Source organism: Hyaena hyaena, unplaced genomic scaffold (genome assembly GCF_003009895.1).
Source record: "Hyaena hyaena isolate Hyena2069 unplaced genomic scaffold, ASM300989v1 scaffold_533, whole genome shotgun sequence".
Taxonomy (NCBI): Eukaryota; Metazoa; Chordata; class Mammalia; order Carnivora; family Hyaenidae; genus Hyaena; species Hyaena hyaena.
The window spans coordinates 950,846-967,687 of NW_024081161.1; the positions used below are offsets into that span (position 1 = coordinate 950,846).

At 36.8% G+C, this 16,842-nt stretch overlaps 1 protein-coding gene across 3 annotated transcripts in view; it reads right to left on the reverse strand.

Annotated features, from left to right (window-relative positions):
* MTDH (metadherin) overlaps positions 1-16,842 on the reverse strand; it is a 61,115-nt gene that overhangs the window by 30,655 nt on the left and 13,618 nt on the right. For all 3 annotated transcript variants that reach the window (XM_039255480.1, XM_039255482.1, XM_039255481.1), the window contains exons 2-3: positions 11,161-11,262; positions 235-319 (exon numbers count right to left, since the gene is read on the reverse strand). In XM_039255480.1, the coding sequence (XP_039111411.1) occupies positions 235-319; positions 11,161-11,262 (187 nt within the window). The remainder of the gene's footprint in view (positions 1-234; positions 320-11,160; positions 11,263-16,842) is intronic.

Consider the following 16,842-nt stretch of genomic DNA (forward strand, 5'->3'; position numbering starts at 1 on the left):
AGACCCTCAATTTCAAAGTGGTTCCCTTCAGGAAAAGCACTATCAGATCCTTAAATAATTTAGATTTAAAAAGTGTTTTCTAACAATGTCACAGGTTTGTACATTAAAATCTGTAGTTACTAAAAAGAAAAGCTAGATACAAGATTAAGCGACACAAATGCAGCTTTTATATAATGCACCTTGGTAAAAAAAGGATTAAAAATGTTTCTATAGTCCTTTCACTTGCTCAAGTACCTTCATCAACTTCCTTTCCATCATGGCGTGAACTGTTTTGCACTGCTTTAGCATCTGACTTTGATTTCTTCTTATTTTTCTTTGACTGAAAGTAAAATAGAATGTTACTTAATATTTCATTATGTTTTTGAAAAGGTAGGAGTCACTAAAATACATAATGAAATGTATGATGCTGACAATCAAAAAATTTAATGTTTGATTAAAGTACTTAACGTTAAATGGCGATAAGAATACGAGGTTACCGTTTATTGAGTGGTTACTATGTGCTAAGTACTTTGCACTCATTTTCTTCTTTATTCCCTAAAAAACTCACTACAGAAGGTATTATTCTCATTTTAGAGATGAGGGAATGCAGACTTAGAGATGTTAAATATGAAATTGGCTATCTGGGGTCACATTAAATTAGTAAACGGTAGGGTCAATTTAGGAAATAGATCTAACTGGCTTCAAAGTCTGTGCCTTTAAAAACATGCTATCCTGGTTCCATCACAAATAAGGCAATATACTATGGTGTTTTTAGAGCAATAAAATAAATACTGCTAGTGTTGAGAAAGAAAATGATGTGTTTTAGTGGTTTCTGGATTTCATAAAGCAGACTGTTGGAATACCCCACTGTATAACAAATCAGTGAGTCAACTGCACAAAGCAGATAATATTTTGTCAGTTTCAAAGCAATGTGAAAATACCTAGGGTCTGCATATGGTAGATATTTAGTAATTCACTAAAGAAAAAATATCTACACACATACAAGATATGGGTATTTTGAAATAGCCTTCAAATTCCCTTCTAATATTATCTTCTCCTCTCAAAAGCTCATTAAAGCTTTGTAAAGCCACTATTTCTATACTTAGATTAGTGCTTCCAGAAGAGTACCAATCTTCATGAAATAGTGATTTTACTTATGATCTATATTCACTTTTTTAACTATTTATTGGGATGGGCTATGTAGGTCTTATTATCTTAAAGTTAAGTTTACCACCAAAAAAAGGTTAGATCTTGATACTAAGCTTTTTTTATGGGCAAAGCAGTAAATGATGCTTTGAGTAAGCAAAAAATGACAGCTCTTAAGAGTGATTAAAAATTCTTTGACAACAGGCATATATAAGAAACTATTCATAACAAATGTTTTATATTCCCTATAGTTGATTTGTACGTGTTTTTTCCATGTTCTGATGAACACACATCATGTTTCATGTGCTGCTTTATTACATCTACCAAACCAGGCTCATTATCTACCTTCACAAAAACTGAGATATCATTTACATACCATAATATTTATCCTTTTAAAAGTGTACAGTTAAGTGGTTTTTAGTATATTCACGGTTGTACAACTATCACCGTTTTCTAATTCCAGAACACTTTCATCATCCCGAAAAAGAAACCTGGTACCACCACCTTTTCCCCACTGGCCTCTACCACCAATCTACTTTCTGTCTGTCTCTCAAACCCACTCTTAAGATAACACATGGAGCATTTTTCAATTACAGCCTAAAGTAGAGATCAGCAAACTTTTTCTATGAAATATCAAATAATAAACATTTTAGGCCTTCCAGGGCATATATCATTCTATACATAGTGATCTTATAACCCTGCTGCTGTAGCATGAAAGCAGCCATATACAATATATGACTGAATAGGTGTGACTGTATTTCAACAAAATTTTATCCGGCATCTGGCTGGATCTGGGGGACCAGAGTTTGCCCACCCCTGGTCTAGAGCAGCACTGTACAATAGAAATATAATGCAAGCCATGCTTGTAATGTAAAATTTTCTAGCATACAAATGTTAAAAAGTTAAAAGAAATAGGTAGCAATAATTCTAATAAATGTTAACTCAACATATCCAAAATATATTTCAAAATGTAATGAATATAAAAAGTTATTAATAGATAGTATGAGAAAGAATGCTAAGTAGCCACATAAGTAGCTACCACATTGGACCAGACAGACCTACAGGAACTAACTAAAGTATCTCCATTTTACAGATAAGAAAACTGAGACCATAAGAGATTATACAAATTGCCTAAGATCATAGGGTTATTAAGTGGCAAAACCAGAACTAAAATTCAGTTTTGACTCTAGATCCTGCCCTCACAAATACTCTGCTATTCTATGTTTAACTCTAAACACAAATGTAATTATGTACTAGCTGTGTGATTTTGGGCAAGTGCCTCTAAACCCCTTTCCCCAACTGCCATTTGGGACAAAAATTCCTCACCCCACAAAAGATTCTTTTAAAGATTAAAGAAGATGTGAAAGTAGACTGCTAACTACAAAACAGTATATATAAGCACACATAAAGCTTTTTAAAGGAGAGAAAGTATGAAAAAAGGATAAAAATTATATTCACACTGAAATATTTGGTGATTCGTCACTAAAATGAAATCTGCAAGAAAATAAGAAAGACTACCTTGATTTAGGCTTAGGTCTTGTTTGATTTTAGTTAAGTAACTAACCAAAAACTAATGCTTACCCAGATGAGACTTAATAACATACTTATAAAAAGCTTGAACATAAATATGCATTCATGCTACCATTTGCCTTGGCCATCCTATGGACCTAAACACTTTATTTGCGGGCAGCTGCACTACAGTTAACACTTGAAGGCAAATGCAATACAAAGTTTTGGCTCCCTTGTTACCACAGTTGTTTCCTCCCATTCTTTCTCAACCTCTACCATGGAGCTAGTTAACCTCTCCGGAATGGCTGTCATGCATTCAAGATTTATTAAATACCTACAATGTGCTAGACATATACTTCAAGATGTTTATTTGTAAATTTTATACATATCCTACTACCCACAGTGTATACATTTGTAACACGTAACTATTTTTAGTGATACCAATGACTGAACATGCTTCATTGTTTTTGAATAAGCTTCTAAATTCATGTATTTTAATACTTTTAATAACAATCACACCTGTCAAAAGTATACAGATTCATTTAAAGGAAGGCTGTGCTTACTAAGACATGACACTAATTTTTTAACCTCATCCTCTAAGTATGCAAAGGTTTTTGTGGAAATTTAACTAGTAAAATTTAATCTTCCTCAACACCAGCTGTTCCTGCAAATAAATCTGATGGCTTAACTTTACTTTGGTATTTTTAACGAATGGATTCACTAAAAAGACTTAAAAAGTGTTTTGTTTTTTTTTTAACTGGTTGCATTACTATCACTTATGCTATCACTTACTTAGATCTTTCTAATTAACCCAGTCAGGTTTCAAAATAATTCCACGAGGCATATGCTATTATTTCCACTTTACAGATGAACAAAGGAGGCACAGAATGATTAACTAACCAACCCCAAGATCATGTTAATTATTAAGTGTCAGAGCTGGGATTTGATAAGCAGGCTTTAGAATCTGGGCTGCTATGCTATTTTCCTGTTAGGAAACTGCTCCCAAGCTGTTAAATTGTACAGATATGAGAATTTTCATAAGCAACAGACAAATAATTTATTTGAGAGAGAGAGACAGAGACAGAGAGCGCGCGAGCATGAACGGGGCAGAGAGAGAGGGAAAATCTTAAACAGGCTCTAGGCTCAGTGTGAAGCTCAGTGTGGGGCTTGATCCCACAACCCTGGGATCTAACCTAAAGGTTAGAAATGGAGGCTATGATACTCTGGTATACAGATAAGTGGCTAGTATGTAAGATTTTCCACTAACTCATGGCAGAAACTATTCTATTTTCTGAGATTTGTGTTCTATTTCCATTGTGTCAAAACGTTTTCTTTTTTGTAATGGTGACAGTGGCTTTAAAAATGTATGTACCTGACAAAACTAAGAGCTGTTAGTCAGGTAAGTTCATTTTGAAAACTTTATGCAACTGTCACTTGAAAAGTTTGAAAACTACAGCTTTCAGATCAATTTCATCCACCCTTTGCCTAAACAAATATGGCCAAGTCCCTATTTTATATCGCTCCATATTTAGCACTATTTATTTTTCTCGTTCGTCTCAAACATACAGATGAGCGAGGCATAGTTAATTGGCAAAGGATGGATGGTCCAAAGAACATATTATTTACATTTCTTGGAACTGTCTATACCAACAGTTCTTAATCTTAGTAGCTTGGTGACACAATGTAAGGATGAGATTATTTACGAAAAGTGTCACAAACCTTTTTAAAAGTAGGGAGAGGTGCAAACTGATTTTTCTGCTTTTTGGGGGTGGTGGTGTAATTTAAACTAGAGCCAAGATTATTCCACTCACTACTATTCTGATACATTTTCCTGGATGCAAGGAAGGAGTAGGATTGTAGATGCAGGGAAGTACCCACAATTTGTACTTTATCTTTCTCCTTACCCTGATTAGCTATATTTTCTTTCACTGCACTTACCACCACCTAACATTAGAGATTATATTTGCTTGTTTTTAGTCATCCCTTTCCCCCCTTTATCCTGTTTTATCAATTGTTATATTCCTCGTGCCTAGAATAGTACATCTTGCTGACAGAAGTTATTTGATTAATATTTGGTTCATCAGTAAGAGAGCCTAAAAATAAACTGCATTATACAAGGCCCTGTCTGCCTAACTCTCAATGTCCCCAAAATAAAACCTCTGAGCTATTATATTTGTATATTTGATCCATCATGCAAGCCATTAAATTATTTATTTAAATGCATTTGGTGTGAGCTCATGAATTATGGTATACCACACAAATGGCATGGTTCTCAGCCCAGAATCTTAAAATATTTACAAGAAACTTTTCTTAAGAACTCTTTTTATCTAGTCCCAAACTAGTTCCCAGATATGGTTCTCAAATTTCCAATAGCTTAATAAATTAATTCCACTCATTTTTTACTTCAATCTTAGCATGTTTAAAACCAAATTCATTTTCTTACTCTATTTCACTCTCCTCTCACCACATACAACTACAGCATCATGGGAAAATGATGGGCTAGGGGAGAAGTCCTGGCTCTGGGTTCATTTCTGCTATTTGTCTGGAGTTGAGACAGAAAAGTCTAGGGGGGCAGAAATGAGGTGTCTCTGGGAAGACAGTCCCTCTTTGATAGGCAACTACTGTTTACCTTAAAAGGGGACACTGAAAACTAATTCCTCGGATAGGAACCCATATAGATTCTATGGCACAAGGAGCCCAAGAGGTCGAGAGTCCAAGACCTACATAATCAGATTCAAAGCATTCCAGATAATGAGACATTTTAATTAATCAGAAGATTAGAAGTTTAGGGGCGCCTGGGTGGCTCAGTGGGTTAAGCATCCAACGTTGGCTCAGGTCATGATCTCACAGTTCCTGAGTTTGAGCCCTGCACTGGGCTCTGTGCTGACAGCTCAGAGCCTGGAACCTGTCTTCCGATTCTGTGTCTCCCTCTCTTTCTGTCCCTCCCCTGCTCGCGCTCTCTCTCTCAAAAATAAATAAAACTTAAAAAATTTTTTTAGAAGTTTAAAACAGGGGTTCAGCAGAAAAAGAGCTAGACAATAAATATTTTATGCCTTGCAGACTATAAGCCTTCTGTTACAACCACTCAACTTTGCTGTTGTAGTATAAAAGCAAATAAATAAGTGTGGCTGCCTTCCAATAAACTTTCAAAAACAGGCAGAGAGCTAGATACGGCCAATGGTCATGGTCTGCCAATCCCTGATTTTAGACTATTGTTTCTAAGACGTATTAATGGAAGGTAAAACACAAATGCATGTAAGTTCACTGGGCACGCAGGTGTTCTCTGTTTTGCTAAGAGCTGCCATACCGTACAGTTTAAAATCTGTATGGCAGGCCTTGGAATACCGTGATGCCTTGGAATAAGCTGGTCTATGGTCTTCTAAGCACTGATCACTTACAGAACCAATAGGTTCTCAAACTTGTCGGTTATAGGATAGTCTTAGGACAAGAATGTCAAAAGCCTTTGTTTACATGGATTGAATCTATTGGTACCTAACATATTATATATTTAAACTAAGATATTATTTAATATGTTAACTTATTCCAAAATAATAATAGGCTAGTTACATATTGTATAATCACACCTATATGAATAAGTACATTTTCCAAAACAAACAAGAAAACAAACAAAAAACATTTTAGTAAAAGTGTGGTTGGTATGTTTTACATTTTGCAGATATCTTTAATGTCTGGCTTCATAAAGATAGCTGGATTCGCATACTACTTTTGCATTTAATTTTACTGTGATACATTATTGAAAGCATATGAAGAAAATCTGGCTCCATATATAGATAGATAGATAGATAGATCAATCACTGGAAAACGGATTTTTTAAGACTTTTTAAGAATATTTACTTATTTGGGGGAGAGTTGGATGCTCAATTGACTGAGCCACCCAGGTGCCCTGGGTAAAAGGATTGTTTAAATAGATTTTAAAAAGCTTTTTCAGATAATTGTGACATCCTCTGATACTGCACCAAACATTAGTGGTTGACAGGGGTTGTGGCTAAGAAGAAAAGGGGAAAATGGGGAGTGACTGGTAGTGGGCACCAGATTTCTTTTTGGGCAGAGGAAAATGTTCAAAAACTAGGTTGTGATGAGAGCTGTACAATTCTGTAATACAACTAAAATCATACACTTAAGTGAAATAAATTTTGTGGTATACCTTAAAATAAAACTGTTTAGCAAAAAAAAAAAAAAGAAAAAGAAAAAAGAAAAGAAAGAAAGAAAGAAAGAAAGAAAGAAAGAAAGAAAGAAAGAAAGGGAAAGAAAGAAAAGAAGACCAGAGTGTGTGGGCTTAGAGAAGGTGAGGGTTGGGAACACAGTCACAGGCAGGGCCTTTAGGTTATATTTAATATTGTGGAGTAAGAGCAATGGGAAGCCACAAAGAACTTTAGGTAGAGGAAGGAAAAAATAGTATGCCAAAACTTGTCAAGTGGGAGTTTCTTAAAAATTGTTGCAACATGGAATCTGAAAGTGCATCAATGGACTTTCCATATACCCTGTGCATTTAGTGAAACTTTCACACTTGCCTGATTCTGTAACATGCAAGTACTGGTCATTTGTAAAATACTGGTTCAGTGAGTTACACACATCTTCTAAAATGTTAAAATATTCCATTGTATATAGTAGTTTTAAAAATCACATTTGCTAATATCACAACTGATCTCATCAGAAATTCCTTAACCACAGGGATGCCGTCAAGCTCATTATGGCAGATACCAATTTTCCAAATTTCTAATTTTCACTGAAAAACACATCATTGTGTCATTTGCAACAAATACGAAGTGTTGTTTTCCTTGAAGTGACAGAATCATCTTGATTATTTTGGAGAAAATGTCTGCAGATACCCAGGTCTAAATAACCATTGGCTATTTACTAGCTGTTCTTTCAAGTAAAACATGAAATAAGTGGCTAGTCTGGGTTGCAACTCATTTGTACAAGTGTTTTTCCTCAAGACAACCACTGTTCTTCAGTACACAGAATACTGTATGTATACTTCCCATTTCATCATGCAAAATAATTAAAAAGCATATGTTCAGAGGTCAAGATTTAATAAAATTAATAATGATCATTTTTACAGCTTCATTAAGAATACTGTTAAGTGAAACTAGCATTTTTCTTTCTTAAATCGATGAGTGACTTACATAAAGAATACAGCTCCTAGGAGTTTGATGTTACTGTCACGAGCTGTGCTAGGGAGTCAGCAGTTTTACCTGCTACTGCTTTTCCACCATTAGTGCAAATATCAACACGGTGAAAAAGGCTAATATCCTAATTATTATGAAAACAGTTTCATCTCCCAGGGCCCGACAAAAGGGTCCCTGCGACCCCTTCCCAGGGGTTCACAAACCACAGATGGAGAACAGCTGCCTCCGTGAAATTGAGGAAGCATTAGTAACTAGGTATGTGATCTTGGGCAATCCACTAAACTCTTTTTAATGAGCCGTATTAAAAAAAAAAAAAAAAAAAGATAGCACTCCTCTCCTTCCTCAACCAAGATTTATTCAATAGGGTTCAAAGAGGTGAAAATGTTTTGTATTATGTGCCAACACAAATGATATTAGTATTTCAGTCGGACACCACTGACTTCATTCTGAACATAAACATAAATTTGATGGTGACCAAATTTTATACATTTTTGTTTCTGTTGTTTCTCTAATGGTCTTTACAACTTCTGTCTTAATTCAGACCCACATAATCATTGATACGAGCCTACCTTGTCTATTATAAATGTTGCTGCCAGCTAAACATATCTATTTTTATCATACCTCACCCCCACCCTGACCAGTCAAATTTATCTAGAGCTTTCCCTCAAGTATGTCTGAATATCTTCTTTTGTTTCAGCTGAATAATGTCTGATTGTGTCCATTTGGTTCTCTCACTTGCCAGAATTGGCCTCCCCACTTCTAGTTACTAAAATACCATCCCTAGCCTTACGAGTCCAATTAAGTCAATTCTTCCGGGCCACTCAAATTGGATAATCTTACTCCTCTGAATATCTGGCCCTCAAAGCCTTATACCTGATTTCTTCTCCTGTGCTTGCCATCCTTAACTAGACTGCAATCTTTCTGAGGGTGAGCACATTTTCCATTCTCCTTATTCTCTTCAGCATCTAACAGCACAACGCATTCAGCCAGCTAATGGGCATAGTTCTATTCTACTAGAGACCAGAATCAATGAAGTATTGACCTTCACAGACAAATTAAGACCTAGAAAACTATGGTAGTTTAACTTGCTTTACAGACTCAAGATCTACAGCTCTTATCATATACGGTTTTTAGACAATGTTTCACTTCTAAGGCTTATTACTCAAGTGACAGGGCAAGGTATTCATCTTAGAGTGCTTAGATGTGGCTCTGACAGGAAAATAGATATATAATGATGTATATTTAGGTGCATAAGTAGATCTAAGAGAAGTCTTTACAAAGAAAGTAATAAGAAGCCTTAAAATATATATTTACAACACACAAAAACACAGTGCAATCGCATATAAAATTAACTGAAATGAAGTCTCTTGGACTAAACCAAGTTAAAAAGCATAAATTCAAGATGCAGACAGCAAAATGAAACAGTAGCCATGAATTGTAGCATTTAATATTATGCAAAAAGTCAAATCAAATAGGCAGCAAACCAAAGGCAGAAGCTTTGTTCTGAAAAACCAACAGCAACTGAAAGGAGGTGGTACTTTCAAGTGATTAAAAAGTACATGGGCTTTGGCACCAGAACGAGCTGGATTCAAATGCTAGTTCAGAAACTGTGAACTGAGTAAAACTGCAAAATCTCTCGATGCTGAGAGCCCTTATCTGTACAATGGGGCTGTTACTATCTGCCTGCTAGAGTTTATGAAAGGATCAGAAATAATACACGGCAGTAAAAAGCACAGACTTTGAAGTCAGGTGGGTCTGGGTTAGAACTGACTACTAATGGCTTAGATAACTTATGCCTCAGGTTTCTTATTTGTAAGATAGGTATAATACCACCTCGTCAGTGCTCTTGTGAGGATAAATAACATGGATAAACATTCTATAAAGTCTTAAAAGTACACCCAATAAGTATTTTATCCCTACAAGATATATGTATATATATTCATACATATATACATACCTCACTTTGCACAGTGCCTACCATTTTATAGATATTTAACAAATGTCAATTACTATAATTATTTCCTATCATAAGAAATTTCAGAATGACTATAAACTCTAAACTATGGTTTCTACATCCTCCTATACCCAATCTATATATGATTAACCAATCAGAGATGAATGGTAGTTCATCAATTATTCCAACTATAAATGTTTCAGGATAATTCAGGGAGTGGAAGCAGGAGCAAGCATAAAATGCCCACTAATAGAAAAAAAATCCGGAAACAAGGAAATATTATAGGGAAGAAGTACAAATCCATATTAGACATATAAACTATTCACACTGCAAATTTACAATCCTGAAATTATATGCTTACTTGTTAATACAAGTCATTTCCTAGTTAGTTTTCTGCCAAAGGTAAGATCAGGCATAACTGTAACTCTCTTCCACAGCTATCCTTCATGTTCAGCCATCCTACCTATAGCCATCTTGGCCCCAGACCAATTTTAATAAGTTACAGGGGGAGAACTGATCTTGCCAATTCTTCAGAGACATATTAAAAGTTGCAAGCGCTAAGAAAGTGTAGCAACTACTTCATAGTACTCTTCTGCAGGACTGGAATTGTTGCATTCTGGTTTCCAGAAAACCACTTATCTACCTTCTCTTATTTTTGGTTTGTCTTTCTTTGTTAAAAAGGAGTTATGCACGCACAGGGTTTTAAAAAGGGGGTGGAGAGGGCACAAGTATTAAATGTATCAAAATAACTTAAATGAAGTGTGTCTCTCCCACAGCAGGACAACCCATTGCTAACAGTTGCTTTTACATTTTGCCAACTTACAAACTAAATTAAGTCAATTAAAAAATGGGTCAGTTCTAACACTAAAAACTGAATAAAACCCCAGGAATGTACCATTTATGGGATACGACAGATTGTCTTATTTGAAAACTTAAGAGTACACGGAACATTCTCTCTTTCGTTAAATTCAAATTGTCTAATAAGGAGACAATTATGTCTCCGTCAGAACAGAAATCTATTTCAACACAATATCATAGAACAATTTTGGTAAGCTTTTTATGTCAGAAGTATACTATTAACAAAGATAACACAATTCTGTTTTCAAATAAGAGGGTATTACATACCTAGAACCTTACTCATAATAAAGACGTTCAAGTCATAAACTGTTTTGGCAAAGTGAATATTTAATAATGCCACAAATGGTTTTAAAATATTTGGTGATACATCCTTCCTTTTAAAAGTAAAAAAACAGAAGTTACTTAAGCCTTCACCACTCATCTGCTATGATAAATTCATATTCTCAATTGTCCTTAACTTCGGGGGGTACACATACAATTTTGTGAAACAGAAAAATATCACTTTTATAAGTCCCTCTCTTTATTAAGAGGTTTGCATATAATTTCATATGTTCCCAAACTTACCTTTTCGTTTTTTTTATCTGTCTCTAAGGGCTGCTTTGCTGTTATACTTCGAGGAGTTCGGACAACTTCCTCGTCAGCCACTTCAACTGTCCGTCCATTTGGCTGTACAGGCAACAAAAAAAAACCAATCTTGTTATCAAACCACTTGCAGGGTCAAGTCAAAGATTTATACTCAAGAAACAGCATATACTATAATCAAATGCTACCCCTGACCCAAATTTAATAGGTTTCTGTACATCTAAGACTTGATGGACTACTATCTCTAATAACTGTGTTTTGTAGTATAATATTGAACTTATAAACTAAGCTGTATTTATACTCTAACCACCAACTATTTGTGTAATCTCAAAACGTTTCACTCATTATCTTTGAGTCTTATTTCTACACACATAAAATTTGAGATCTGGTCTATTCAAAAGTTGCTAAACATTTTCGGTAAAGGGGCAGGAAATAGTTTAGGCTTTGTGGGCCATCATCTCTGCTGCAACTACAAGACCGTGCAATTTTGTACAAAAGCAGCCACAGATGAATGAATTAATGAGTGTGGTTATATTCCAATGAAACATTATTTGCAAAACACTGGTAGAGGGTCAAATTGGTCCATGGTCCATAGTTTGTTGGTCTCTGTATTAGATTATCTCTAACGCCTCTCATGATTCTATTATCTAATTGTCCTGGGATTAAGAAATTTACCAATCCACTGCTACAGTTTAAAAAGGTTACCTCAGCTTGAACACTCCAAAAATAAAACAGTATGAGTAAAATTAAGTTTGTGAATTCCACGTCTGGCTTTTAATCAGAATCACTAGTTTTGGGGGTTAACCCTCCCCCAATAAAAGCATTTCTAAGCTCTATCACCAGAAATGTATTTAGATTCAAGAGTTTGAAGAATGGGGTCCAGGTAGCTGTATTCTAACCTCTTATTTCTGGGTCCTACTATTTCTTTTCACTTGCTTATTCTCATATTCCAATAATTCAATGAATTAGTAAATCAATATCCTAGTTTCAGTTGCCTTATTTCGAGTTCTTACAAAACAGACTTCCACCAGATTACTCATTACAGCACAACCATACTCAAGAAAATATGAATGCTCAAGTTTCTATAATGTGACTTTACTGTAGTTTGTTCAAAATTATCAGGGATATACAGTTAGAGAAACACTATTAATATTCTAAAACCTGACTTGTAGGCTTTTCAAAAATTTATGGCAGAAAAGCCAAAACAAAAGCTGTCTTTTAGCTTATGAAAATCCTAATTAATCCCAATTTAATCTGCTGGCTCTTAAACAACTAGTTAAAATCAGATGCCAAAACTAGACCTCCTCACTCCTGATTTGGTTTTCTTTCTCCTGTGCTGTTCTGTCACTCTCACACTGCTTCCTCTCACCATCCTCCCTGTGTATGCATATGTTGGGGCTGGGAGGTGGTACACAAAGGAATATAGACTTAGAGCAATAACCACATCAGGAATATAAATTCTACTTCCAAGATCACCATCTCAATTGTCAATTCTCATATGTTAGTTCTTAGTTCATGCTATCCTCTTTAACCAAACTTTTTCTGATTTCCTGTGGTTTGCTTCACTCTATATACAAGCATTATGCCACCTGGATGATCTTGCAGCTCCAACTTCCGTTTCCAATCTCTAACTGGCAGCTCACAGGCTTACATTTCTAAAACTTCACTAATCCCTTCAGGAAGATTTCCATCATAGTCACTACTACAGCACTTCCATTTTATTCATGTAAATGACTAAAAGGAGTCATTTTAATTTATTAACTGCTAAAAGGTGAAGAATTAATTCATCAAAAACTACGAAGTTCAATGCAATTCCTCTGAGGCCAAATGCAAACACTGCTGACAGCCTCCCAAACGAAAGATGAAACAATCTCCTTTTGAACAAATACAAAGTCTGAAGTCCTCAATCGGTGACCTACAGTCGGGCCACTCAGTTTCCAATTCACAGACCCTGAAATGACCAGCAAAGCAATCCGACGCTCCAACCTGTGCCAATTTTACTTCCTTCTTTGCAAGATGAACTTATGCAACCACTGTAACTGTAGCTGTTCCTTTGGTCTATGCAGATTTTTCAATGTTCCACTAACACTTGGGCTATACATTTTTTTTAACATTTTATTTATTTCGAAGAGAGAGTGAGAGAGAGAGAGCGCGCGAGCAAGACTGTGAGAGCACGGAGGGTCGGAGAGAGGGAGATAGAGAATCTGAAGCAGGCTCCAGGCTCTGAGCAAGCTGTCAGCACAGAGCCCGACGTGGGGCTTGAACCCACGAACTGTGAGATCATGACTTGAGCCAAAGTCGGATATTTAACCGACTGAGCCACCCAGGTGCCCTGACACTTGTGCTTTAGATAGCTCTCATTACTATTGGGATTCCGTAAGTCAGCAACAACCCTTCCTCAACATGCCAGATAACATGAAACAATACACCTCCTATCCCAAGAATAAAGTCAACAGAACTCCTGGGCTGCAGGAAAAAAGGATACACTATGGTGGCTGTGCCTCTCCTATCCACCAGCAATACTCATCTATCCTGCCACTAGCTGGTCAAGAAGGCCTTGTTCTGGAAAATCATTAACCATATTTAAATAAGCAAATCCTGGAAAATTATTAACCATATTTAAATCAGCAAATCGAGAAATGGAAGCATATTATGTAGATCTGCTCACATGAAAAGTAACTAACTACTGGGGTGCTTGGGTAGCTCAGTCGGTTGAGCATCCGACTTCGGCTCAGGTCATGATTTCACAGTTCGTGGGTTCAAGCCCCACATTGGGCTCTGTGCTGACAGCCAGCTCAGAGCCTGGAGCCTGCTTCAGATTGTGTCTCCCTCTCTCTCTGACCCTCCCCTGCTCACGCTGTCTCTCTCTCTTAGAAATAAATAAAACATTAAAAAATTAAAGAAAAAAAGAAAAAGAAAAAAGAAAAGTAACTTAACTGCAAAAAAATAAATAAATAGGTAGGCACCTGGGTGGCTCAGATGCCAGGGTTGTGACATAAAGCCCCACCCAAGTTGGGCTCCACCCTCAGCACCGACCCTGCTTGGGACTGTCTGTCTCTCCCCTCACTCCAGCCCCTGCCCCATGCTCTCCCCAACTCGTGCTCCCTCTCTGAAACACACACACACACACACACACACACACACACACGAAAAAGAAAAGTAACTAACTGCAAACCAACGTTTCAAATCCAACCTGACTGCCAATATCTTTTGTATATCATACAAAATGTATTCTCTTTTGTCATCATAAAGCCTTAATATATATGACATGTTTCCATAAATTAGCAATTATGTGGGCCTCTCATTGTACCCTAGTATAAAATTTTCTGGAAAACTTGGAGGGGTTTCCTTCCAGGGCCAACCAAGTTAATTTCACATATCGAATAATATAGAATATAAGCTATATTTTAAATTAGACAAGAACATCCTCCAAATTTGGTGAAAAGCAACAGTAACAGAAAAATGACAGTTATGGGGCGCCTGGGTGGCTTAGTCGGTTAAGCGTCCGACTTTCACTTAGGTCATGATCTCGCGGTTCGTGGGTTCGAGCCCACGTTGCGCTCTGTGCTGACTGCCAGCTCAGAGCCTGGAGCCTGTTTCAGTCTGTGACTCCCTCTCTCTCTGACCCTCCCCTGCTCATGCTGTCTCTCTCTCTCTCTCTCTCTACTAGAAATAAATAAAAAAAAAGAAAAGAAAAAAACAAAAGAAAAGAAAAATGACAGTTATTGCCTAGATGGATAAACTCCTTACAGGGAATGCTATCTATGTCTGCCTTAGATTCCCCAACTCCTATGCCAGATCCTTTTAAAAATGCACTCATAAAAGAACATTGTGTGTGTGTGTGTGTGTGTGTGTGTGTATGTGTGTGTGTGTGTGTGTGTTGGGAGGGGTGGTGATACCTGAATGAAGAAACCTAGCTGACAATCAAGAAAATAAAATGCAGAAGAGGGACACACAACAGGGGAGCAGGGTCTCTTACTGAATAAGGCCTGATTTTGGAGCGCCTGGATGGCTCAGTCAGTTGAGTGTATGACTCTTGGCTTCAGCTCAGGTCATCATCTTACTGTCCCCAGGTTGTTCGAGCCCCGCATCCCTGCTTGGGATTCTCCCCTGCCCCCCGCCGCCCCAGCTCACCTCTCTCTCAAAATAAACAAACTTTAAAAAATGCTTGATTTAAAGGAAATATAATTATTCATGTTAGTCCAACTTTAAATTATTAATTCCATAAATGTTTATTATGGGAGCCTCAAGAACAAGAACAGATGAAAAGAATTTGTGCTCGAGAAGTTTTGAAGTTCAGAATAAGAAGATATGCTCAATAACAGACATCTACTCCAAAGGAATCTATTATCTAAGATAACCATATGTAAGATTTAACATCTGACTTCTAAAGTGAAACCATTTAGAATCCCATTTTCACTTAGTTATGTAAATTTTATTTCTAGATACAAAAACCATGACTTCAAATTACTTGGAGATAACCTAAGAAACTAGAAGGAAGCCTACCAACTACCAGAAAAAAAGGAATATGAAGAGACCGAGGACTTTGGAACTGGACAAACTTGGGAGTAAGACTCGGCTTCTATATTTAATCCCTGTGGTTATAAGCATTTTCCTTGACTTAACCCTTTATTTCATCATTTGTAAATATAAAGAAAATATGTACTCATACAAGTTTCTTGTTAAAATGACAATAAATGAGAGAACATGGCTATAATGGCTCAAATCCTCATCCCGATGTTCCAGTGTTCAGGTCACAACTAGCAGGCCTACAACCACTGCTAAGTCCTGGTGGTCAGGAGGGTGAACAAACACTGCATGTATCTGGCAGGCCCAGCTCCAGACCCAAATTCTTTTGGGAAGTTAACAGAATACAAATGGTAAGTAAATATAGCCTCTCAGAGGCTAGAAACAGTCCAGGCTTGCTGTCAAAGACAGCAATGTAAATGTAATATCTTTCTTTTTAAAAAACTGCTTACAGTTTCACCATTTTCTAAGAAAAGAAAATTACATCATACTCACTTATGTTCATTCACTCACTATGCAGTAAGTGAACGTAAGAGTAATATGTAACACCCTTAAAAGCTTGAAACAAAAACAAGTGAGACACAATCCTTGCCTTCAAGAAGCTCAGAACCTAGCAAAGGAAGAAGACACCTATACGACAGCATATATTAAAATACACGACAAAAAGTATACTCTGCCCTGTCTCCCCACTCCACCAACCCTACCTACCCTTAAAGGGAAAGAGTATGGGTTTTAAAGGCAAGCAGAAACCAGGGTTGAATTCCTAAGTGTGTGTAACCCTGGAGAAGTTACTATTTCACAAGTTTCAATTTTCTTAGCTCAAAGCTATAAGTATACATATTATACCCATCATAAAAAAGATAAAGGGCAAAATGTTATGGAAATTCAAGGTGCCTCATCTTCAGCTGACAGAGTGTAAGACGACAGCCTGAGGGGCGCCTGGGTGGCTTAGTCGGTTAAGCGTCCGACTTTCGCTTGGGTCATGATCTCGCGGTTCGTGGGTTCGGGCCCCGCGTCGGGCTCTGTGCTGACTGCCAGCTCAGAGCCTGGAGCCTGTTTCAGTCTGTGACTCCCTCTCTCTCTGACCCTCCCCTGCTCATGCTGTCTCTCTCTCTCTCCTAGAAATAAATAAAAAAA